The sequence below is a fragment of the Sinocyclocheilus anshuiensis genome, unplaced genomic scaffold (assembly GCF_001515605.1).
Source record: "Sinocyclocheilus anshuiensis isolate Anshui unplaced genomic scaffold, SAMN03320099.WGS_v1.1 scaffold1154, whole genome shotgun sequence".
In the NCBI taxonomy this organism is placed as follows: Eukaryota; Metazoa; Chordata; class Actinopteri; order Cypriniformes; family Cyprinidae; genus Sinocyclocheilus; species Sinocyclocheilus anshuiensis.
Window position 1 is genome coordinate 1,307,388 of NW_015542345.1, and position 27,207 is coordinate 1,334,594.

At 36.1% G+C, this 27,207-nt stretch overlaps 3 protein-coding genes across 4 annotated transcripts; 2 read left to right on the forward strand and 1 right to left on the reverse strand.

Annotated features, from left to right (window-relative positions):
• Positions 1–6,320: 6,320 nt before the first annotated feature.
• xk (X-linked Kx blood group (McLeod syndrome)) lies at positions 6,321–13,824 on the forward strand. Of its 2 annotated transcripts, XM_016489849.1 has the most exons (4): positions 6,321–6,673; positions 8,983–9,245; positions 11,843–12,338; positions 12,448–12,630. In XM_016489849.1, exons 1-4 carry the CDS (start codon positions 6,429–6,431, stop codon positions 12,557–12,559), a joined length of 1,116 nt encoding a protein of 371 aa, XP_016345335.1. In that variant the 5' UTR covers positions 6,321–6,428; the 3' UTR covers positions 12,560–12,630. The 2 variants fall into 2 exon arrangements, with proteins under 2 accessions (XP_016345335.1, XP_016345334.1); XM_016489848.1 differs by having other exon boundaries at positions 11,843–13,824.
• Positions 13,825–14,098: 274 nt separating this feature from the next.
• cybb (cytochrome b-245, beta polypeptide (chronic granulomatous disease)) lies at positions 14,099–22,825 on the forward strand. The gene is made up of 13 exons (XM_016489847.1): positions 14,099–14,395; positions 14,613–14,705; positions 15,653–15,763; positions 15,852–15,936; positions 16,212–16,360; positions 17,367–17,548; positions 18,378–18,510; positions 18,599–18,691; positions 18,765–19,018; positions 21,277–21,439; positions 22,117–22,263; positions 22,374–22,498; positions 22,592–22,825. Exons 1-13 carry the CDS (start codon positions 14,351–14,353, stop codon positions 22,707–22,709), a joined length of 1,698 nt encoding a protein of 565 aa, XP_016345333.1. The 5' UTR covers positions 14,099–14,350; the 3' UTR covers positions 22,710–22,825.
• A 994-nt stretch (positions 22,826–23,819) lies between these two features.
• dynlt3 (dynein light chain Tctex-type 3) lies at positions 23,820–27,020 on the reverse strand. The gene is made up of 5 exons (XM_016489852.1): positions 26,885–27,020; positions 26,392–26,433; positions 26,090–26,213; positions 25,867–25,944; positions 23,820–24,711 (listed from the first exon to the last, which is right to left on the reverse strand). The coding sequence occupies exons 1-5, from the start codon at positions 26,909–26,911 to the stop codon at positions 24,635–24,637; spliced, it is 348 nt and encodes a 115-aa protein (XP_016345338.1). The 5' UTR covers positions 26,912–27,020; the 3' UTR covers positions 23,820–24,634.
• Between the last annotated feature and the right edge of the window lie 187 nt (positions 27,021–27,207).

The following is a 27,207-nucleotide window of genomic DNA, read 5'->3' on the forward strand; positions in this document are numbered from 1 at the left end:
CGCTTACAATGGGCGCACATTGTAAGCGCTTCATGTTAAAAACAGCAAAGCACAAAGGGAAGAGAAATGTATGCGTAGTGTATTATATCTGTGCAACAGTTACTGAGCCTTTCTTCGGATCGGCGCATCCCTAGTTTAAATGCACTATAAAAAAGGCACGTCACATAAGAAGGTATGGAAGTCTTCTGCTTCAGAGTAAAGTTGCAATTATGAAAAATAAAAAAGTAACTTGATAGGAATTTTATAAGGAACAAGTGGAATGAATTCATTTGTTTTACATTTTTATTACTTTACCATTTACATGTAGGCTACAGCATCTGATTGTAATTTCATTTTAACTTTAATTTAGTCTAATGAACTCTTATTCAGACTGACTTGCAAAAAGTGCTTTGAGTGTACATGACTTGCAAAAAGTGAAAAGTGTACATTAAATTTCTACAGATGTCATTTGGACAAAAGAAGAAGAAAATAAGTGCTTTCTGTACAAATAGCCTACAATGTATATATGTATGTATATATATACATACAGTATATGTGTGTGTACTATTTTTACTTATTTGTAGTTATTTGTACTATTTTTAATATATATATATATACACAGTGTGTGTGTGTACTATTTTTTACTTATTTGTACTATTTTTAATATATATATATATACACAGTATATATATGTACTATTTCTAATGTATATATGTATGTATATGTGTGTATATACACGCACACACACACACACACACACACACACACACACACACACACACACACACACAAAAAATAAAAAAATACTGACCCAAACATTTAAACAGTAGCGTATAGCTTTTGAAAATTACATTTCATTATAACAATGAAACATAAATTTAATTTTAATTTCACTTTTAAAAGGAAAATGAGCTTAATTGTCATTAAAATAATGTCACAACGCAAAAAAAAAAAAAATGTCTTTTTTAATATATATATATATACACAGTATATATATGTACTATTTCTAATGTATATATGTATGTATATGTGTGTATATACACGCACACACACACACACACACACACACACACACACACACACACACACAAACACACACATTAAAAATAGTACAAATAAGCTAACACAAATACTCCAAGTATTGCTGAAAAAAGTGAGTCATGAGTCTGCACTTCAAGACAGAGAGTAGGTTATTTGCACCATAACGATGTGTGAACACTCTATCTTTCTCCATTCCAGCCACAGCCATATCACCCTGCAGCCCAAGACTGGTTGCCCACTTAAGCTGCAGGGTTGAGCCTGGTCAGTACCTGGATGGGAGACCTCCTGGGAAAACTGTTGCTGCTGGAAGAGGTGAGGCTAGCATTGGGTGCTCACCCTGTGGTCTGTGTGGGTCCTAATGCCCCAGTATAGTGATGGGGACACTATACTGTAAAAAGCACCGTCCTTCGGATGAGACGTTAACCGAGGTCCTGACTCTCTGTGGTCATTAAAAATCCCATGGCAGTTCTCATAAAGAGTAGAGGTGTATCCCCGGTGTCCTGGCCAAATTCCCTCCACTGGCCCTTATCAATCACGGCCTCCTAATAATCCTCATCCACTAATATGACTCTCTCTCCTCTCCACCTGTAGCTGGTGTGTGGTGAGTTCACTGGCGCCGTCGTACTGGCTGCCGTCGCATTATCCAGGTGGATGATGCACACTGGTGGTGGCTGAGGAGAGATCCCCTCATATGATTGTAAAGTGCTTTGGGTGTACAGCAATGCACAATAAAGCGCTATATATCCCTCATTCATTCATTCATTCATTCATTTATTCAACACTCAGTCCTGCTGGAGGGGTCAGCGTAATTGGGCAAGTCATGGTCCTGGGCATGGACCGTACGTAGGCAGATGTCCATTTACTGCTTTGTATGCAACGACAAGTGTTTTAAACTTGATCCTGACAGGGAGAGGTAGACAGTGAAGGAAGCAGTAAGCAGTGTTATGCAAGATGAAATGAAACTGCAGAATTTTTATCAGTGCCTAAAGCGCCCTCTATTGGTGTTTGTTATAAATTACAGCTTGATTCTGCATACACTGTAATCTACAAAAATGGAGTCCCATATGTGATTTGCACCACTAGACCTGGGCTGAATAGAAAAAAAATACACTGAAATACAACTTGATATTTTACTTGATATTTGATATTAAACCCTCTACCGCATGGTGTAGCCATATGGCAACATACTCTTTGTGTTCATTTCCTTGCTCCTTGCTCTTTAAGCTTAAAATAATTTTTTTTTCAAAATTTTTTTTTACAGCACTTCAAGTTAAGCCATTCTTAGAAAAGAAAAAGATTCAAATATTTTTTTCTATAGGTCTATCATAATGCGTGCGGTAGAGGGTTAACTCTATCTTTCTTCGTTCCATCCGACCACTCATTTCATGAGTATTTCCTTAGCAATTATTGCCTCTTCCTTTTGCTGCTATCTGTTCGCCCTTAGAAAAGTCTGTTCACCTGCTAGAAACCATCAAATCACTGAAATACATCAGACTATCCACCTTTTTCTCAAGTAAGAGCAGGAACTGACATTTTAAACTTGAATGTAATGTAATGTTTAAGCATCTCAGCTTGTCTAACAGACATTTCTTGGATGAAGGACTATCACCTTCAACTCAACCTTGCCAAGACAGAACTGCTTGTGGTTCCAGCAAACCCATCGTTTCATCACAATTTCACAATTCAGTTAGGCACATCGCCCATAACTCCTTTAAAAACAGAAACCTTGGAGTTATGATTGATGATCAGCTGACTTTCTCAGACCACATTGCTAAAACTGCCTGGTCCTGCAGATTTGCTTTATTCAACATCAAGAAGATCAGGCCCCTTCTTTCGGAACATGCTTCACAACTCCTTGTTCAAGCTCTTGTTCTGTCCAGGCTGGACTATTGCAATGTTCTCTTGGCAGGTCTTCCAGCCAGTTCTATCAAACCTCTACAATTAATCCAGAACGCGGCTGCAAGATTCATTTTTAATGAGCCAAAAAGAATGCATGTCACACCTCTGTTTATCAATTTGCACTGGCTACCAATAGCTGCTCGCATAAAATTAAAGGCATTCATGTTTGCCTACAAAGCCACCACTGGCTCTGCACCCCTTTTCCTAAATTCATTACTTCAGACTTATGTGCCCTCTAGAAGCTTGCGTTCTGCAAGTGAACAACGCTTTATTGTAAAAATCACTTTCACAGACTTTTAAATTAAATGTTCCCTCCTGGTGGAATGACCTGCCCAACTCAATCCGAGCAGCTGAGTCCTTAGCCATCTTCAAGAATCGGCTAAAAACACATCTCTTCCATCTTTATTTGACCCTCTAACTCTAGCACTCTCTATTCTAATTCTATTCTTTAAAAAAAACTTGCTCCTTTTAGACTTAAGCACTCTATTCATTTATGCTTGTTTTCTTTAAAAAGAAAAAACTAACACTACTGTAGCTTCTCTGTTCTTTTTGTATTCTATCTATTTGATTTCTTTTTATTTATTATATTAACAAAAAGCAAAAAAAGGCCTCTAAACCTAGCTTGCTATATTCTTTTTCTATTCTATCTGTTTGTTTTTTTATTATTATATAATAAAAAAAAAACTTTGCATGTACTTGCGTATTATTGCTCTTTTGTTGATTTTGATTGCTTCCATTGTCCTCGTTTGTAGGTCGCTTTGGATAAAAGCGTCTGCCAAATGACTAAATGTAAACGTAATGTGAATGAATGTGCAAGACTTCTGGTGTACAAAAGCACTCTCATCCTGTTGATGTTACAAATGCCTATTTGTTACAACAGACTATATGTATTTAAAAAATGCTACAATAATCTTTATTATCGTAATTAAACATACACTGGCTTGTAGTGCAAATAGTTTTACTGTTTACGGCTCTTTGTTATTCCTCACCTATACCGGCTAATGAATCGGAAGCTTCGCACAAAATAGCCTACTTCCACGTTGAAAAGTAAGGTGGATAAAAATGTGTAGTGTCGTAAATAAGCCATTATTTTTTAGGCCTACCTGACACAAAATTTCTGTTACTAAACAGCGACGTTTTGTAGCAAAAAAACAAAACAATTATCTACAAAATTAATGTCATGCAGCCAAATGACAGCCTTATCAAATTATCAAATATATAAAATTGATATATGACAGCACGGATACATCATCTACTTTCAAACAGGTGTGATTTTTGACCTTTCCAAGATGGCTTGTGAAAATCCCATAACTTGAGAAAAGTTAGATTGTATTTTATCTAAAACTGTAAATCCCGGTTCTGTTAACTACCCATTCAATTATATGTGGAACTGATTTGTTAGATAAAAAAATAATTTCAATATGCAATAATATTCATATCAGAAGAACATTACTTTCTATTAGCAGTATTTCCAGAATAGGGATGTGCCTTTACAGCTCGTTCCTCAGATACTCTGCTAAAAAAACATCTGTATGGGTTTGATTATCATGTCTGTCATGCTGAAATCATGTGTTTTAAACTATATTAGTTTAAACTTCTGATATATGGTTTCCGAATCACGTGCACTGAAAGCAGCTGGCACACGGCAGGACTAAACTGATCTCTTTCATGTCTTATTGCGCATAAACTGTCAAATACACACACATTTATGTTAAAAACACACACGAGTTACAAAAGCTGTTGGTTATGTCTGTGAAGGTAAACAGCTGGAAAGAAAATTGTGTGTTTATACTAAATCTGTGTGGCAGCAGTGTAATATACAGTAAATAAATCAATAAATCCACTGAGGCTGGGACTCTAAATAATGTTCTGTACTCGTCTGTGCAGCCAAAGACAGAACAGTTAGCATGCTTTGCTCGAAACTTTCGCCATGGCGTGAACTGGTATACCGTTGTCACTTGCAAAAACACAATGGCAGCACTGTGGGTGGAAATGTGCAGATTAAGGGGCGGTAATACTTTCTACATCACAGGGGGAGCGAAATCTGAACGGCTCTTGTTTTTTTTTTACTGGATTGTTGTTCTTTTTCACATTTTATTGGTTGGTAGATGCACCTGGGACCTGAGCACTTAAACATTAATTAAAAAAAATTTTTTTTTTTTTGAGATTTTCATGATATGTCACCCTTCAATTTACATTTTTATATCTTTTAATAACCTTATTGATATTACAGAAGACATACTCCTGGTTCTGCTCTTCTAGATAATGCTGTTAAAATCGTGTGCTTGCTTGGAAAAGGTCATATCCACAAGTCTAAAGTTACAACTTCTAATCCAAATTTTATTGTATTTTTCTCTGAATTAAAACGTGGCTTATTCCCTGTGTAAATAAAAAGATCATTGAGTCTTCTGTTAGAGATACAATTAGCCTATTAGGTGTGTTTTTTCCCTTGAGTCAAAACAAAAATAAAACATTTTTTTTTGTATAGGCCTACTTATATGTTTACATGTCTTTGTTAATAATCTAAATCCCTCACAACAAATTAATTGTTCTTACTCATTGTTAATTCCATTTGTCATTGTATTTTAACAATCTGTATTTCAATTTCAGATGTTACTTGCAAAATGTAAAAAAAAAAAAAGACCTTTCCAAGATGGCGGCTCTGTTGACGTGCGTACCCAGGAGCACCTCTGATGTCAAATATTTTTAATTTCTCTCTGATCTGATTTAATCTTCTTTGTTTAATGGCTGGTTACAAACTTAATTTGATTCCTAATTTTAAGTTAGTCATAATTATCTAAAACAAACTAAAATAAAAGAACTCTGGTTTGAATTAGGGGAAGTCGGAAGATAGGGGAAGTCGTGGCCTAATGGTTAGAGAGTCTGACTCGTAACCCAAGGTTGTGGGTTTGAGTCTCGTACCGGCAGGGATTGTAGGTACACTTGTAGGAATTTTAGCATTATAATGTGGGACTAAATGGGCTCAACGCCGCTGGTGATCAGGTAGACTACATCAGTGTTTCTCAACCAGGGGTCCGTGGACCCCTAGTGGTCCTTGACATAAGGCCAGGGGGTCCGTTTAAAGTATACATTTTTGTATATTTTGACATGACGTTCCCATGAAAGAAAAATCCAATATAGCTGATGATATGGCCAAATACTGGACAAGTCAGCTAACTTGAATTATACTTGACTGCATTTGGTCCTCACAAAGACACAAATGATATGAGTCAATTTTGTTCTGGGGGTCCTTGAGGATGGTTCTGAATTGGACTGGGGTCCGGTACGCCAAAAGGTTGAGATTCACTGGACTACATAAACACGTTGCTGACAATAAATATCGAGCTCATTGCGCCCTCTAGAGTAGACGACCGGTTAGACGACCGCTATTCGCCGCGGCGATCAAGCTGTGAATTTGCGGCTGCTGCTGGTGGTTGATACGTCCACTGTAACTTCAAAATGCTGGCTGACGAGATCCGAGAGCAGAAAACCAACATGGTTGAGTGAGGATGAGACTACCCAGCTCTGTCCTTGTGTCGGTCTCTTTGTTTACGGCCGAGACGACGGCTGCTCTGTATCTGAGCAGCACTTATCGCTCCGCTGGTGATCAGATTTGGCAGTGCTTCACGCTGCTCTTCACGCTTGTGCCATCCGTGCTGGTGCAGCTCACACTGATCTTTATTCACAGAGACCTGAGCAGAGACAGACCTCTAGTGCTGCTGCTTCATATATTACAACTTGGGCCAATAATAAGGTGAGTGGCCAATTTGCGATTCTTCTTCAATGTAACGTTATTTGGATGCAGTTCTCGTTATCACAAGCCTGTGGAAGGGAATTATCCATCTACGTAGTGGATGAAGACATCAACAATGTCCATGATTGTGAGCGAATACACATAACGAAGGTGTTTTTTTTTTTTTTTACTTATTATTGCGCACGCACATGAACCTGTGCTTTACCTGTTACAAATATTATGAATATTTGTCGTTTAATTCATAGTCCACAGTGCGCAGTCATGTCAAAGGTTTCATGGTTTCAGGGCTCAAGGCTTCATGTCCCCGGGGCTTTCCATGAAATGCACACATTTCATTTCTGATAAGGTGCTTTTAAATAATTTTCTGTAAGCTGTTAACATTCTATTAGGCAAAAAATATAAGCTGTATTTGGATATGCCTATAGCTTTTAAAATAAGTGACAGTGATAATAGTTGCAGTTATTATCTTTTTACTCAAGGCCATGATATCGTATATCATGTATTGTCACAGTATGTTTATTAGAAACAGAATTTAATGCTTATAATATTACTATGTCCATTTTTCATCAATGAATTATTTACTGTACAAATTCATGCTAATAAAAAGAGGCACTTCACAAGAAGTATAGATGATGTTATGATATGTTTTTTAAATTATTTAATTTAATGAGTACATTCCCCTACCGTTAGCACAAGATTTTTCTTTCTTTCTTTATTTAATACTTAATTTTATGTTGTGAACCAATTATTATGTTCTCTGTTCTTGTGTTCTTGTAATGTCTTAAAAATGATGTTAGCTGGGATATATCACATAATGGGAATATAAATAATAGATTACATTATATATATGTGTGTGTATATATATTACACAAGCCATTTATGGACAATTTTTGTCCTCAAATCATCTATTAATGTGTTATTGACAGTTTCCTTTCTATTCCAGTCCAGGCCTCACAGTAAACTGTTCCATCTCTATCAGTCTCTGTGTGTTTTTGCATTGATCGATTGAAGCATTGATATGGCCTTTTCTAATAGTACAGTTTAGCAACATAACCTGGGCCAGCTCATTCAGATAAAGCCCAGCAATGTTTCAGACCTGTGTGATTCATGTATAATTCAGTTGTTTATTTCACTGAATTAGTGTGAATGGCCTGTAAAGGCTCTCTTGGCCTTCTCTTAACACACTGTCATCTGTCAAATTATCATCAAGGTTGCCTGCACCCTATTATTGTAAAATAGCAAGGCTGTTGTCAAGGTTTGGGATAGGAAATACTCACTCAATGTTTGGCACCTACTACCTGTCCTGTGAGACCTAGCCTCTGCATTTTAAATGAATGAGATGGACAGATCGCCCACTGAGGCCTTACAAAAGCTGTCCTCGGGTAAGCTAGAACTATGCTTTTGAGCTCTCACTGGGTTGAGTGCAGTTCTCTGAACTGTGACATGGTCTATTGTGACATGGAGGGTGAATATAATTAGAATCCAACATTTATAGGACATTTGCAGCCAATCCAGTGACCCCCTAATATCATTATTTTTAATAATAAAAATGACCAAATGCAATATTATGTTATTTCTTTCAACTATACTTTTAAAAAAGTATAGAACAATTTTTATTTTATTTTATTTTATTTCCCAAGGCAATATATGGGACCCTGGACCACAAAACCGGTCTTAAGTAGCATGGATATATTTGTGGCAATAGGCAAAAAAACATTGTATGGGTCAAAATGATCTATTTTTCTTTTATGCCAAAAATCATTAGGATATTAAGTAAAGATCATGTTCCATGAATATATTTTGTACTTTTCCTACCGTAAACATAAAAAACATAATTGTTGTTTAGTAATATGCATTGCTAAGGACTTCATTTTAAGGACTAGATTTTCAAATAGTTGTATCTCAACTAAATATTGTCCTGTTCTAACAAACCATACATCAATGGAAAACTTAATTATTCAGCTTTTAGCAAATCTCAATTTCACAAAATTGACCCTTATGACTGGTGTTGTGGTCCTGGGTCACATATGTTATAAATAACCAAAGGCAATGCAGTTGTGTCTTTTGACTATCATTTTTAAAGGTACAGAACTATTTTTATTTTATTTTATTAATAAAATATAACCAATGGCGATATGTTATTTTAACTATAATAAAAATGTATCGAGCAAATAATCCACATTTAAATATAAATTTGTTTTAGAACACACACACACACACACACACATATATATATATATATATATTTTTTTTTTTAAACCTTGGCCACTCATATATTCAAGCAATAAAACTCGGTTTTATTCCTTTAGGTGCTTGGATGCCTTCTGTATCTATGGCAGTGCCGGAAAGGTGGAGGAGCCGTATGTCACCATCACCCGTAAGAAGCAGATGCCCCGGGAAGGGCAGACCGAGGAGGTAGAGCAGGAAGTGGGCCAGGCAGAAGGGAAGTTAGTCACCCACAGGGCCGCTTTTGCCAGGACATCGGTCATACAGGCCTTCCTGGGCTCAGCACCCCAGCTCACACTGCAACTCTACATCTGTGTGCTGCAGAAAGGGGTGTCCATCGGTAGAGGTGAGAACACACACACACACTAAGTAGTATCAAGTACATTCTGACACACCTAAAATAGAGCGCTGCAGGAGACAGACTAGGTTAATAAAGGCTTTTAGAGAAACTGAAAGCTTAGTGCCATAGTGTAATTGTCTTTATAACACGGTTCTCCGGAATACTTGATTCTGATTGATCAGTTTAGTGGTCAGATAATTCTGAATAAAGGCTGTTGCCAATGGCAACTGATCGCTTATCCGAGAAACCTGTTTCCTACAAAGCTGTGCTTGTGTTTCCGTGCTTTCTAAGTAAGCTAATGAAACAATTTCCATTAATTAGCTATGTAATAATTGGGATAATGTACAGTCGGACAGTCGTTATCACAAAATAAGTCACTTCAAGGTGATACAAGATCATAAAAACTCTTTATTTTGCCATAATGAGCGGCTGACTGTATATCACTTACTATACATACCAGTCACAGTGACTAAAAAAAAAATCAAAATGTTCGACTATCACATTTTCAGAATGAGAAAGACTTCTTAAATTGTCTTAAGGATTTCTAGAGCATGACTAAGACTTTTCTTATTCCTGCTTTGTTTTCGTTCTGTTATCTGGCCTTGTGAAGTACAACTCCCAAAGTGGAGCATTGCAAGCTTATGAGCTTATGACTTCCACGGTTAATGAGTTTTGTCATTTCTATAAAGTGTTAAATGTCAGGGAGAGCAGTTGGCTTTTATATCATTGAGGCATGTCATGTTTCTGCCCAACCAGTATGATCTGTGCACAATCTCTTTTGCACATTCTCTAAGTTTCCTCTATAGAATAATCTCTCTGTAAGTCCTGTAAACATGGAACTGCTCCCAACGTCACCCAACTAAATTTAACAAGCTCTCCTCAGTGACACATTCTACACACATGCTTGAGTTACACTGAATGCTTCTGAAATGACTTCTAGTTGTGTACTATCTGTTTCTTCATGTTATCTCAAGGACGCACACTTTGTTTCAGAGAATATCAGCTAGAATAGATAATATGTTTTCAGACAGCATGTGCAGCCCTCAACAGACAGAAATTATTTATAAACTAGACCACAGATAAATTAATTTTGAAATACCCAGAAGTGCTACACAACAATGAACAGTCACTGAAAATAACCAATAAAGAACATACATTGCCAATTGGCTGAGACTATGATACATTTTTCAGAACTTTTGTATTTTTTAAAACCTGGAAACCTGGATTATTTTTTTTATTATTATTTTAATTTTAAATTTTTATTATTATTATTGTTGTGAACCTGGGACTAAACAGAGTACAGTGTTTTTTTTTATCATTATTATTTTTGTTAACCTGATACTAAACAAAACGTCATAGGATTTCTTGTGAAAATAAATAATAAACAACGTATAATGCCAATATTCTGCCAAAATTGTGAAATTCATGTACATCTATTTAGACATTTCATCTAGATTGTTATGCTAATAATAATAATGAAAATGTAAAATGTGTATTTTATTACAAATGCAAGGTCTCTTTTGGACTGTTGGACTCCACTGTATATTGTAGACAGCTTAGGCATTTGCAAGCTGTTATTTGGTATAATTAGAGTTTTACTCTCCACCCATCAACTGTCACTCCACATTGAATATTAGGAATTATAGACCCGACTCTGCCTCGCAGATATGTAGTCATCTGCCCTGCATGAGGAATGTGTTGACAGCCTTGCGGTCCATCCTTGAAAGCAGTATTGGAGATCATAATGGATAGTGAATCAGTCTGACCCCATTACCCATGAGGCATAGAGTAATGAAATGGTAACTGACTTTAGATCAGATGGAAGGCTGATGGAGGCCATATGTTTGCACTGCTGGTGGATTTGGGCCTTCAGGGTATCTGCTTTTGTTATCTTTTATTACTTAACAACAATAGTAAACAGTAGTAGTAAATAGTTAATTATGTAACCTAATGGCAACATACTGTATTATGCACCACAGTTATGGCGGCCCAAAACCAAATAAAAATAAATAAAGAAATAAATGATTTGCTAAAACAAATACAGTTTTCATTGAATTTTGTCCTGAATTTATTTTTGTATTGCTTTTTTTTTTTTTTTTTTTTTTTCTTTATTTCATTTTTTAACTTAATTTGTGTATTTATTTTACATGTATTTATTCCCGCATTTATTTATGTATACAGTTATTTATTATATGCAACATGGAAATGGGCTGGGTATAAATTTATTTATCTATTTATACTTTTTTCATTTTCATTCATTCATTTATTTATTTATACATACTTTTGCTTTTATTTTTACAATTTTCATGCATTTATTTATTTCCATATTTATTTATTTATTTTACATTTATTTATTTTAACTTTTTTATGTGCAACATGAAAGTGGGGAAGGTCATATATAGTCATGTATTTATTTTTTCTTTCTTTGTCTTTCCTTGTTTAATTGTTTATTTATAATTTCTGCATGTTTGGGCCTCTATACACACTGGAGTGGTTTATTCAATATCCACTTATCTAATGCAAATGTTTGTTCAATTGCTCTTAACCACAAAGTATGTTTGGATTTAACGCGCTCATGTTTCATTCTTTTCGCTCTCTGCCAGGTACATTGATGGTCATTTCCCTTCTCTCGATTGTATACGGAGCCCTACGCTGCAATATTCTGGCCATAAAGATACGCTACGATGATTACGAAGTCTCCGTGCGTCCGTTGGCATACCTGTGCGTGTTCCTGTGGCGAGGGTTCGAGATCGCCACACGTGTGGCAGTACTGGTCCTCTTCAGTTCCGTGTTGAAGGTATGGGTGCTTCCGGTGGTGTCGGCCAACTTCGTCCTGTTCTTTCTGCACCCGTGGGTTCTCTTCTGGAGCAGCCACTCTCCTTTCCCGGAGAACATTGAGAAGACATTGACTCGTGTCGGGACCACTATTGTCCTTTGCATGTTGACCTTCCTGTACGCCGGCATCAACGTGTTCTGCTGGTCCGCCGTTCAGCTTAGATTGGATGACCCTGATCTGATCGATAAGGGTCAGGCATGGAGGCGCCTCGCTGTGTATTATTCCCTCCGTTTTGTCGAGAACATGGGGCTGATTTTGATGTGGTACGTCCACCGGACTGAGTTCTACCAATGGGTGGACGCTCCCGTGTTAGAACTGTCGCTGTTGTTGGGTTATGCCATAGCTGTTTTATTTATGTTGCTCTTTTACCAGTTTTGCCACCCTTGCAGACAACTCTTCTCATCCAGTCCAGCCCAAGGCTTTTGGGAATACTGTGGATCCCTCTGCCTGCTTCGTGGGACGCTTTCCCAGCCGGGCTCCATGAGGACCAAGCCACCAGGGGAAGACACTGGAGACGATCCACCCTGCGTTACCAAAGGGGACATTGGACAGAGTTTGTGCGGCGCTGTGTGAGCAAAGCACAGCTTAAAGAAATAGTTCAACTAAAACTGACAATTCTGTCATCATTTACTCACCTTCATGTCATGCCTGTATGACTTTATTCTTCTTCAGAAGAAAGGTTTTTTTGAACTCCATCGACTTTTATTGCATAAACAAAGACAGTTGTCTTACATAAAATATCTTCTCTTGCATTCCACGGAAGGTATAAAGTCATTCGGAACCATTTGGAACATGAGGGTGAGGTAAAAAATTACAGAGTTTTCTTTTGTAGGTGAACTATCCCTATAAAAACACTGTAAGAAGTGCCCTTTAAGGATCAAGAGGGAGAAATAAAATTAAAATGTTGGATTTCTGCCTTAATGGTGGCATGTAAACGTCAACGTTTGTTGTACTGAATATACTTTTTCTTGTTTGGTTTACAAGGCAAAAGAGCCAGCATGTTCCACTGAAGTGCATGTGAAATTCCCTACCAAGATGAAACCGCTGCTTTTTTGTCATGTGACGTGGGAGCGCTCTGTCGGTGTTGGTTTGATTAATGTTATAGCTGTCTCTGTGTATGGATTATTTAAAGCAGAGTTATTTAAACGATTGTATTTAAGCTTTTGATTTTTCCATCACCTTGGAGGCATTGCTCTCTGAAAATTGTTTGACAACCTTTCAGGTTCATTATTAATACTTTCTTCTAGTTTTTCGTATTACTCTACTCATGTGTAAGACTGTGAAATTAGTCCTGATTGGTCATATGACAGTGTCCTATCATATGATAACATATGGCCTAAATTCAAGCAATTGCCTGAAGTTTCTTTAAAAATGTAAGGACATATGGATAGTGAGAGTTGGGTTGGCAGGACCTTCATAATCCTGCAAAGAATGATTTAATCAGTTGTTTTTTCTTTCCTTTGTTTACACTCCTATTTTGCATTTGTCTCATCTGGAGACCTCTTTTGCACATTATTCTGATTTTTTTCTACAAAATGTTACAAAAAAAAAAAAAAAGTAATTATTTTCATTGAAGGCAGTAGATGATTGTATCCTAACTTTACTGCCCCCCTGTGGGGAGTTGAATGGTTTGAGGTTATTAATTTTGCAAGACTGTGATTGGGTTACATTTGGAAACTCCCTCAAAATATGTCCTTCAGCACTGCATAGAGCACACCATTGCTTTTGATACGTGCAACTATCAGCTAAACCCATAATAAAGAATAAAATAAATAAAGGAGAATGCTATTTTGTCCATGGTGGTACACACTGTTTATTGAACTTCTCCTGTTATTTATTTATTTATTATTTTTTTAATTATCATTGTATTTGCTGTGTGTTTTCTATGTGCGAGGTCAGTTGTCACTTTTTTGTAATTGTTTTTTCTGAAAACCTCAATTAAAACCCATTTACAATATGCTCATGAGAAAGACAGTAACAAATGCATGAAACTTATTTAAATCATAAAACCATAACAGTTCTGACACTACAAAAACTAAGACTGAATGAATGACAGGCCTGACTATAAATCAGAAAGAGAACTGAGAGATTGTCTGGCCATCCCCTTTAGGTTGAGGAACTTTGCGTGATGGTTTCTCATGGGCTCACAGTTGTGACACTATTTCCTGGTTTGCTTCTCTGCTTTATAAACCAAATCCCTTTTTGTCTTGTGGCTTTCTTCAAAATTGTTCATCCACACTTCTCTTGATCTTCTCTTTCTACACAGCACAACATCATGGGAAACTTTGCTGCAAATGAAGGACTGTCCATTTTTGTTATTGTAAGCTGTTGGAGTTATACTTTCTTAATTAAATTAACTTTTATCTTTATTTTATAGTCTTTGTATTTAAAGTTCTTAATTGCATTTGTGTGTGTTTGGCACATTATGTTTTATTTGTTAAACATCCTGAAGGACAGAGATACTCCTCATGCTTTATACTTATATTTACTTAATCAGTCTACAAATCGTCTCAGACGCTCTCCGTTGTGTTTTTCAGCTGGTATGGCTCGGCATCAATGTGTTTCTCTTTGTGCATTTTTACATGGCATTTTTGGTTGATAGATACTACTATACTAGAGTCATCCTTGGGGTAGGTGTCAAATAATTTATACATTTTAAACATTTAATTTATTCAATAATCTATAAATAGGATGAATATATTGTATTTTTTATTTTGTAAATTATTATATTGATGTTATTGGGGTTTTTAAAAATGTAATCTTTATAATTCGTAATTGTAATAATTTGTGTAGTTACACTCCAGTGTTAATTATGTTAAATTGTATTGTTAATCTAATTTCATATTTGTACACTCTAAAAAATGCTGGGTTGTTTCAACCCAATGTTGGGACAAATATGGACTAACCCAACTTTTGGGTTAAAAATGTAATTTAAAACTTTTAGCCAACAGTTGGGTTAGTCCATATTTGACCCAAAGTTGAGTTGAAACAACCCAGCATTTTTAGAGTGTATATTGTATTAAGCTAGTGTATTGTTCTCAGAATTTAGAAAAGTACAATTCTCATATGTAGGCCTATATATTGCTATACATTTTATCTGCAAGTACAGTTTTTAATGCATCAGTGAATATGTTGTTCAGAGCTTAAAATAGGAAATGAAACTTTCCCCCATCTCTATGGCTCATTTTCTCATTCTCTCTCTCTCTCTCTCTCTCTCTGTCTGTCTGTATATCTGTCTGCCTGTCTGTCTTCTTCTCTCTCTGTAACACACACACACACACACACACACACACACACACACACACACACACACATACACACACGCACACATAGAATTAATTATATTAAATTATATTGTTAATATAATTTCATATTTGTATATTTCACTCTGCTAGTGTATTGTTAGATTCTACTCAGAATTTAGAAAAGTACAATGTTTATATGTTGGCCTATATTGTTACATTATAGCTCTAAGTACCGTTTTTTAATGCATTAGTGAATATATTGTTCAGAGCTTAAAATAGGAAATGAAACTTTCCCGTGTCTCTGGCTTATTTTCACTCTCCCTCTCACTCAGCATGCTCTCTCATGGGCCAGAGCTCCAGCTGCATGTCTGAATTTTAACTGCATGTTGATCCTGCTGCCCGTCTGCAGAAACCTGCTCTCGTTCCTGCGCGGATCCATACAGGTCAGGGAAGGAGCAACAGAGCGAAAGTGAAAGACTTATCCAAAAATGAAAAAGCCTGAATCTCCTCATTAATGGTGTGTGTTCACAGTACTGTAGCCGCACTGCAGCCCGTCAGCTAGACAGAAACCTCACTTTCCACAAACTAGTGGCCTACATGATTGCCCTCCACACAGGTACAATAAGAAAGAATATTCATCTAGATTAAATCTCTTTCCTCAAACCCTACAATCTGAACTCAACGTTTTGTACACACTCTCAGAAATAAAGGTACTAAAATGTAACCTTAAGATACTAATATGTAACTTTTAAGGATAAATAAGGTCCAAACCTTTTGTACCTTTTGTAACTTTTTGTATGACCCCAGTGACAGCTTTGTACTGTTTTTCTCTTATATTTTATGGATGAAATTCTGTAAGCCTTGCTGATGATGTCTTGTATATTCTCCCAGCCATCCACATCATAGCTCACTTGTTCAACTTTGAGAGATTCATGGATTCCCAGCTTATGATCAACAGCAGTCACCTGCCTTATGTGCTTTCTCAGATTGGCAACAATGACAACAGATCCTACCTCAACCCTATCAGAACCAATGAGACGGTGAGGTTTTTACTCATTTCAGTCACACACGTTTCGTGTTTGAGTTACACAGTCTTGTTGTTAACAGAAGTCCCCATTAAAACTCTGTTTCTGAGGCAGCATCTTGTTCGTTATGCAAGGAACCTCCAACTGATCTCACTTCAGCCCTGTAGGATAACCTCCCACCTCCACCCACGGTTACATCACATAGCCATCATGCTGCTGCTGCTGATGAGATCACATGATTTTAAAAATTCTGTTACCATGGTTTTGCTATGATGACCTGGTGGACAATAGCCAGAAATAGAACAGGGAGAGAGAACAATCAACACACACATCCTATGACTGATATAAAAAGATCTACTATATTTATAGCTGCTTTTGAGAAAAACTAACAGATTTTGAACAATTTTTGTGGTTAAGGGCAAAAAATTAAATGATTGTTTTACCATCTCTATATAGACCTACACTACCGTTTGGGATCAGGAAGATTTTTGGAATGAAGTGTCTTATGCTCTCTTTATTTGATCAAGATTACAGTAAAAACAGTAATATTATGAAATATTATTACTATTTAAATACTTTAATGTAATTTATTCCTGTGATAATAGCCATTACTCCAGTCTTGAGTGTCACATAATCCTTCAGAAATCATTTTAAAATGCAGATTTGGGGCTCAAGAAACACTTTATTACTAGCAATTGTGAAAACAGTTGTGCTCCTTAACATTTTTTGTGGAAACTGATTTTTTTTTCTTCAGGATTCAGTTTAAAAGTTTAAAATAACAGCATTTATTTGAAATAGAAATCTTTTGTAACATTATAAATGGTCACTTTTGATTCATTTAATATGTCTTTGTTGAATAAAAGAAAAAAAAAAGTACTGACCCCAAACCTGTCAAAGGTAGTGTATGAGACTTTTGCAGTCTACTTTATCTTTGTTTCTTTTTAGTGTAATGTTGCTTTTATTGTATGTTGCATGTTGAGTAATGTTTTATGTTGTAATTTTTGTGTTTTTGATTTCCCAGAACCCAACCATAGTGATGTTTACTACTATAGCAGGACTGACGGGGGTGGTCATCACCCTCGCCCTCATCCTCATCATCACTTCCTCCATGGAGGTCATCAGAAGGTCATATTTCGAGGTCTTCTGGTTCACCCATCATCTGTTCATCGTCTTTTTCATTGGTTTGGTGGCTCATGGAATTGGGTAAGGGTTTAGTTCAATTAATATTTGTATTTTTTGGTTAATCGAAACCAAAACTAAATCTGTATTTCACAATATGAATTTTCTATACTTTCATTCAGCATCGATATGTTAAAAATGATCAAATATGACAGTAGAGATGTGTTGGATCCAACTTGAAGTGGATTTGAGATTTTATATTTTAAATAAATGCAGTTCCTTTGAACTTTCTTTTCATCAAAGAATCTTGAAAAAATGTATCGCAAATGTTTCCACACAAATATTAATCAGCTTAACTGATAATAGGAAATGTTTAATGAGCACCAAATTAGTATATTAGAATAATTTCTGAAGAATCATGTGAAACCAAACTTTTGTAGTTGGTAGTGTATATACGTTATATCAACTTTTGTTATATACACTTTTGTTAACCAATAGCTACAGCCTAAACAGCATGAAAGCACGCAAACTGCATCTGAATTAAATATTGTAATAATATGCAAAATGTGATTTAATCACTGAATCTACTGGATTTTAAACAGTGATTGGATGCTTCGCTTTTTCCTTTCATTTGTACTGTTTAAAGTTGAGCAATTTTCAACTTTGTTGTGCTCTCCGCTTTCTCAACTCCACTGTCAATACCACAGTTCCTCTTGCACGCATTGTGCTCAGCGCTAATAAGGGATGATTTGAAAGCACAAACACCCACTCATTTCTGGCTAGACATACAGTTTTAAGCTATTTTTAATGAAGCATTATAACACATCTCATAATACATGTTGACAGGCACATAATGCTAGCAAGAGAATTACCATGCATTATTTATGCAGTAACTGCGTGTGTGTCTGTGTAGGCGTATCGTGCGAGGCCAAACTGTGGAAAGTGTAAAGGTTCATGACCCAGTTGAATGTCACAGCAAGTTCGAGACCTGGGGTCAAAATGGCACCGACTGCCCAGAACCTGTCTTTGCTGGGAATCCGCCGATGGTATATCCTAACATAATCTCAATCTCAAATACATCTAGCATTTCATTCATCATTTCGATGGCATCTCAACATGTACTTCCTCTTACAGACATGGAAGTGGGTGGTTGGCCCAATGTTTCTATATGTATGTGAGAGACTGGTGCGTTTCTATCGCTCACAGCAGAAAGTGGTTATCACCAAGGTTAGTCATTCAAGCTGTTTGATTAGCAACCAAATGAAATCTTCCTCTCTTACCATATTGCATCACTTTACAGGTAGTGATGCACCCATCTAAGACCCTTGAGCTGCAGATGAAGAAGAAGGGCTTTAAGATGGAGGTCGGTCAGTATGTTTTCATGCAGTGCCCGTCCATCTCTCAGCTAGAGTGGCATCCCTTTACCTTGACCTCTGCCCCGGAGGAAGACCACCTTAGTGTGCATATCCGAATTGTAGGGGATTGGACACAAGCCCTTTATACAGCCTGTGGAGGTGACAAAACTGTGGTGCTGGATGCTTGGACACTACCAAAGTAAGATTAAAGTAACAGATCCAAAAGTTCATCCAAAAATGAACATTCTGTCAGCATTTACTCACCTTTATGTTGTTCCAAACCCCATTGACTTTCATTGTGTGGACAAGAACATTATTTAAAGGAGCCCTATAGTGCCCCTTTTTACAAAGTAATATAACTCTCAGTTGTCCCTAGAATGCGTCTGTGAGGTTTCAGCTCAAAATACAACACAGATCATTTATTATATAATTTTGAAAATGCCTATTTTGAGTGAAAGCAGAAACATGCTGTTTTTTCGTGCATGTCTCTTTAAATGCAAATGAGCTGCTGCTCCCTGCCCACTTTTTCAGATACTCTGCTAAAAAGCATCTGTTTGGTTTTGATTATCATGTCTATTGCGCTGAAATTATGCATTTTAAAGCCATATAAGTTTAAACTTCTGACATACAGTTTTCTGAGTGCACACATCCAAAGCACGCGCACAGAAACATGGCATGTCACATGTCACTGTCACATGGCATGTGAGTACTAAGTTCTCTTTCATGCCTTATTGCGCTTAAACATTCAAATACCCACAAGTTTGTTAAAACACACACATGAGTTACAAAAACAGGTGGTTACGTCTGTGAAGGTAAACAACTGGGAAAGAAATCACATGTTTATATTAGATCTGTGTCAGCAGTGTAATATGCAGTAAATAAAATAATCCTCTGTTCTCTTGTCTCCTGTGAGGCTGGGACTCTAAATATTGTTCTGTGCTTGTCAGTGCAGCCAAAGACAGAACAGTTAGCATGCCATGGTGTTAAAACTGGTACACCATTGTCGCTTGCAAAAACAAAAAGATGGCGCTGTGCAGGTTTGCCAGGTTTTCACAACAAAACCTGCCCAATTGCTACTCAAAACTAGCCCAAAACTAGACCAATCACGTTTCGTTCAATCCCCGGTTTGAATCGCATTCAATCCCCGGTAAAAATCACGTTGGGTGGGGGGTAAAAAACACGTTTTGTGGTCGGGGTTCCCCTGGTAAAATTCACATTTTATGGGCTAAAATCACGTTATTGGGGTCGCATCAACCCGCGGACATGAAAAACAACCCATGGCAATAGTGTTAAAGAAGCCCAATTCCGCGGACCACAGACTTGGCAAACTTGCAGATTAAAGGTCTTTGCACACTGAGTCAAAATTGAAATTCTCGTTCAAAATTTTCGCACGTTAAAAAATAAATACGTTGTGTCAATCACGTTTACACACTGCCTCTGAAACTTTCATCATAAAAATATTTCGACCAGGTTCGATTTTCTGCATTTTCGCATCTTTAGTAAGCATTTTGATAGGAAAGGATGACGAATATGAAAAAGAAAACCCCTGAAAAAACGCATATGAAAATTTTGGACTTCAGTGTGCAAGGACCTTTAGGGGCGGTGATATTATAATAAGATCCCCTTTCTACGTCACGGGGAGCGAAATCTGACACGCTCTTTTTTTCACAAGCTTGCTGAGAAAGGCTTTGCCAAAAAAATTTACTGGGTTAATCTTTTTCACGTTTTCATACGTAGCACTTAAACACAGATTTTTAGACTTTCATTATATGTCACCTTTAAAACACCTTGTTCTGCAGAAGAAAAAAAGTCATACAGGTTTGGAATGACATGAGGTTAAACAAATGATGACAAAAATGTTTGTCCTTTTAATGTCAGGTTTATGTCTTGAATAACAGATGTAGTGCTTTTGAAGGGGTCATATGATGCGATTTCAATTTTTCCTTTCTCTTTGGAGTGTTACAAGCTCTTGGTGCATAAAGAAGATCTGTAAAGTTCAAAGACTAAAGTCTCAAATCCAAAGAGATATTCTTTATAAAAGTTAAGTCAGCCACACCTACCTAAAACAGCTCGTTCTAACACGCCCCCACATACCTACATCACTATCTGGTTACACAAAATAATGTACTTTTTAGCAGCATCGTATGACCCCTTTAATAGTACTAGCAAGTGTCACTTGTAAAATGGGAAAATACATGTGTAAAAAGGGGATGTGGGCACAATCACAGTTGAGAAAAAAGAGAAGTGTTGGGAGAGCAGGTTTCTGTTTGAGAAGATGGAAGGTCAATGTTGATTTCAACATAAGTGAATTTTTCTTGCTATTTCTCTTTATGTGTTTCCTAATTTCTTCCTCCTACAGTAGAGAACTAAAAGAATACAAACACTAACAACACAATGCTCAGTTATTAGCACAATTTGATAGTTTGCCGTGCATAATGTCTGTTTTTGTCTGTGTAGGGTGGCTGTGGATGGGCCATTTGGGACGGCCAGTGAGGATGTCTTTCGTTATGAAGTTGTGATGCTTGTGGGTGCCGGTATTGGTGTGACACCTTTTGCTTCCGTTCTAAAGTCTGTGTGGTACAAACACGTCCAGGAGAACAAAAACGTCTTCACCAAAAAGGTGATAAACAGCACCAAGTTTAGCGATTCAGGCTTTGAATGACAGAACAACATCTTTGTTTATTTTGTAGTCTTATTCATTAAAACTCATAAATGTCAGTTTTTTTAAGGCAAAGCACTACAGGCGAATATGGTAAAAAAAATGTAAGTAGTAGATATCATCATACTTCTACAGTTGATTAATTGCAGTGCATTAATACAGTTGTTATGTATTACAAGTTTTCAGAATTGATTTGCAGTTGAGGCATCATCTAATTAAATATGCACTAATTTGCTTACATTTCCAGAACAGAAGTGTGAACACTGGAATTTTTTTGTTTTATTTTGTTGACATTAGAGTTACAGGTTTTTACACAGGGGATTTTGAACATCCCTTTTCATTACTCTGAATAAATTGAAGTTGAAGTGGAGATTTATTGTTCAGTGCATGAATAAAAACTCATTTTAAGGAAACGACCATTAAAAATATGTATTGTAATTCAACTCTACAAATGCATGTAGATAAAGTGTAATAAAATAAACACTTAAATGTGTATTTTGGATGTTGTCTTTTCGCTAATCTGAAAGAAGTCAAGTTATGGTAGCAAAATAGCCTTGAAACTCAAAATTGACTAGTGTCCCAAAAAGCAAGGGTTTTGTCTGTTACTATTGTAATGTTCTGACCATTGACCTCTGCAGATCTATTTCTATTGGCTCTGCCCGGAGACGCAGGCTTTCGAATGGTTTGCAGACCTGCTGCAGAGTTTGGAAAGGCAGATGAATGAAAAAGACATGAGGGATTTCCTCAGTTACAACATCTATCTAACGCGCTGGAAAGATGCTGAGGTGGGCGACAAGACTTGCTTGTTTAATGACAAGACACTGTGAACTATTTTGAACTGCCCTGAAATACAAAAAAATACTTTGACACTCATTATTTTAATTACTGTTTAAAGGCAGCCCATCTTAGAGTTCAATATGAGGCAGAGGACGATCCCATCACCGGGCTTAAGCAGAAGACTCGGTATGGTAAACCCAACTGGGACAATGAGTTCAGTGCCATCGCTACCCAACACCCAGGGTATGTAGAGTGTGGTAAATAACAGCAGCGTTAAAGGCTTTCTACACTTAATGTGCATTAATAACTAGTATTTTTTCCTCTTCCTTCTTTCAGTTCAAAAGTAGGCGTTTTTCTATGTGGTCCTACGGCTTTGGCCACAGCTCTGGGGAAGCAGTGTATTTCACACACTGAATCTGGAACTGAGTTTATATTCAACAAAGAAAACTTCTGATGTGCTTCACGAAGTGTGCCAAATCATATGTATCAGAACCCATGGATGCTGATAAACACATTTTAAATCACTGTAAATGCTGCAAAAATGACGTCTTAATGGGGTCATATGATGTTGCTAAAAAGAACATTATTTTGTGTATTTGGTGTAATGAAATGTGTTTATGCGGTTTAAGGTTCAAAAAACACATTATTTTCCACATACTGTACATTATTGTTTCTCCTCTATGCCCCGCCTTTCTGAAACGCATCGATTTATACAAAGCTCATCGGTCTGAAAAGCGAGGTGTGCTCTGATTGGCCAGCTATCCAGTGCGTTGTGATTGGCCGAATACCTCAAGCGTGTGACAGAAATGTTACGCCCCTACCATACTGTGATGCCGTGTCCCGGCCGGAGCGACAAGACAAAAAAAAATTATAACCGAGGCATTTGTAGCATCCAGTGGGGACATAATTACAGGTTATAATGACTTTATACTGTCTTTTTACGCGTTGCATCGCGCCGCGTAAACATAAAAACATGTCTGCATTTGTGATCGGATCCTCTTTTGGAAGACCAAACAAAGTAGTTTCGCTTTCACAACGAAACACACAGCGCCTTCACAACATGGCGGCGGCAACAACAATACTACAGCGAGAATAAAAGTTACTGCAAATCTTCCCACACAGTGACGTAGACATGTGGGGGCGTGTTTAAACGAGGCGTTTTAGGAGGGCGTGGACGAGTCTTAACTTTTATAAAGAATATCTCTTTGGGTTTGAGACTTTAGTCTTTGCAACTTTAGGGATCTTATCTATTCATGAACAGCTTGTAACACTCCAAAGAGAAAGCAAAACTTTCGGTACGCATCATATGACCCCTTTAATTAATAGTCTTTTGACTTGTTTTCTAATTAAAAATATTGAAAAATCCTTAAACCACAGCATAAGACATTCAGACTTGTTTTCAAAGATTATATCTTGAGTGTAAGTAGATTTTGTCTCACTGCACTGGCAGATTTTGTTCAAAAAATTAAGTTTTTATTTACGGTTTCAAATGAAATTCTTGTCAAGAATATATATATATATTTTTTTTTTTTTTGCAGTGCATGTTTATGTCATTATTATGTTGTTGCATTATGTGCATGATCTATAATTGATTTTTATGTACTATAAAGATCAAAGTTTTATTTTACTGTGAAACTATCCTGCTTTCCAAACCTGCTTCCTCTCTTAAGTGGAAGTTAAATAAACCTTACAAAATCTTTAAGTTTAGCAATATGGTGGGCTGATTAATGAAATCACAATGTTACAATACAAGGCATGCCACTATAAAACAGTCAGATACTGAATTGAATATGGTGTTATAGTGGGTAATTCTATGTGGGCTGTATAGATGGACTTCAGTTTCGCTTATAATTTTTTCTTAGCAAATTTATTGTGTGCTGGCTCATTACAAATTTTAAAGAAGGAGAAAGATTTAATTTCAGTTACCAAAAATAAAGTTTAACATATATTATGTCATAATGTGACATCCTTGCATTGTTTGTAAATTCCCCCTCATAGTTTGTATTTGGTTCAGAATTTAAATAAATGTTCAGATATGGAAAATGCCTCAAAAGTCTGAAGACTAAAAAAAAAAACATCCTTATATATTTTTTGGATTGATAAACCCAAATCAGACAACTTTAATAATTAAGCATCAACATATTTGCATTTCATCCTGTACAGAACAAAGGTGCACGTTACCTTTGCAAGTCCAAAAAAAAAAAGAAAAAGGCAAATAAACATACAATGTGGTAGACAGGCATTTGCAATACAGTTTAAACTTTATAGATTAGGCAAAACATGACACAAGTTGAACATGATTTTAAGCCAGTGTTGAAGCAGAGGATGTGAGTGAAGGTGTTTTTATCCTTTTGTTTCTGTCTCAGCCCTGATTCCTGTTTATAGCGCAATAGCCACTGCAAACACACTGACGACGCAGTACATGGTGCGGTTCTCCCACCTGACTGTGCAGCTTCCTGCAAAAACACACATATTACAATGAAATCAAATGCACACAGTGCGTCATCTCATTTAGTTTGAAAAACTGTGATACTTAAAAATACAGATTTTTTTAAAGAAAAAACTATAGTTTATTATAAAGACCTATTATTTATTACAAGTCCAATAAATAAAATAGAACACGTTTGGACCGCTGACATGAAATTTTAAGCAGTTTTAGTGGTGTCCTGCGGTATTCTATACTTTTGTTTTAATTATTTGACAATTTTTGAACACTTTTTTCCCCCTTTATTTTATAAATATTCTACAGGTATCTTTTAGAAAGCTTAATTCTGCCATGGGATTAAAAAAAAAAGTAAAAAAGCTAACTAACTTTTTATCTTACAATCTGGACGTTTTCCCTTGCAATTCAGTGTTTATATCTCACAATTCTAACTTTTTTTTCTCTGAATTGTAAGATAAAAAAATTGCAAGAAAATGTCTGAATTGTGAGATAAAAAGTCAGTTTTTACACATCTTTTTGACTTTTTATTCTGTGGAGGAAAACACAAACAAACAAAAAGAAACAGAACTGAGATATAAACTCAGAAGAATTATGATAAAAATATACATCTTGCAATTCTTAAAATTTTTGAGAAAAAAAAAAGTCAAAATCCTCATATATAAACTCAGAACTGCAGGGAAAAAATTTCTAAATTGTGAGATTTGTAACTGTCGCAATTACCATTTTCATTTCCATAATCTTTTTATAAGACTACATGGAATAGTTATTTCAACTGTTACGAATCCATTGTCGCACAACAGAACTATTTAAAAATAAAAGAATAAAAATTTAAGAGATAAAAAAAAAAAAAAATAAATAAAAAAAAATATATATATATATATATATAATAACATATAATACAACATTTAAATAATGAAATATTTAAAAATAAAATAGAACATATTGAAAAAAATGGACATATAATATTAATATAATTCATATTATATTATATTGCATATAATGCATATATGCATATTCATATAAGCAAAATAATGCATGTTCCACATACAACTAATATGCAATGCATCGATTTAAACTTTATTCAGAAAAATATCAATTAAATTAGAAGACCAATGTGTCAGTGTGTCTATGAAAGCACAAAGCAGTTATATAGAATTAAAAGCTTTACCATCAGTGGTAGTGTCCCAGTAACACGAGTTGGCTGTGTGAAGACCTGCTCCGCTTTTCTGCATCACAGCACAGTTGACTGAAATTCATATATAATAAATACAATCAACAACAGCACATTTGGCCTTGTGAAAACATGACACAGAGCCGTATAAATATATCATCAGATATATAACCTTTTAGGTATTTGCATACAGGATGAACTCAAATGGAAAAGCTCATACCAATGTACTTGAACGGTTTCCCCTGTTTGACTAACTGAGTGAGAGTGTGTTCGACTATGCTGGCTGTCCACTGGTTGACTTTGTTCTGGCTGTAGTCCACGCCTCCAATAATGCCCTCAATGCACTGACCGATAAACACACACAGACAGAGTTAATGGAGCAGACTTGCAGGCATGAGTTAGACATGAGACTAAACAGCAAATCAATTCATTCAGTGAGACACAGTATATCATATAGGGGTTTTAATGTTGTTATACGTGTGTGTGTGTGTGTGTGTGTGTTTGGTTTTATAGTGAATCTACCTCCTTTACAACATTACTTGCATCATCTGGACTGAAAGACACCTGAAATTAAAGATTTAAAAATATAAACACAAGCTGTCAAATGGGTTTAATAATGCATAAACACCCGCATCCATTAGATCAAAATGTACACGAAACACGTAAGTCAGCAACAACAACAAAAAAACCCCCCTCAAAATAAGGTTTATGAATACAAAAATGTTGATATTTAATTCATAATTTGCTTTAACGTTATGATTTGGCCACACCCTGAATCTTTTTACGTGAAAACGTACAACACAATAATGTAAAACATAAACCAAATTTACTTTTAATCATCTATGTATATGTAAATTATGTAAACACATGAAAATATGTACGTTCGTGGATGAAGTAATATTTTGTTTCTGTCCGGACGAAGCGGTTAGCAAGCTAGCATTAAATGGCAGTCTAGTTTACCAGTTTTGAAGAGTTAGACAGATAATAACCAGTTATAGTCTTATATAACACCTACTTCATCTCCAGAATGATACTCCTCCATCTTTTTTAGCTTGAAAACCAAAAATCTAGACAACACAGTTCAGATGAGTGTAGCTGTTCTCTCACTGACAACTAAAGGCTGATGTTAGCAACACAATGGCGATTGAGTGCTGCCATCTAGTGGCGCTCATCCCACTCACCATTATCTATCTATCTATCTATCTATCTACCATAAAAAAGAAAATGACAATTTTGAGTTGACGTTTACTTGTATCGAGTCAGATACAAAGATTGTGAGATGATTCTTACAAAAAGTCCATTGACAAAAAATTATCACGTTACCCTGAATACAAGATT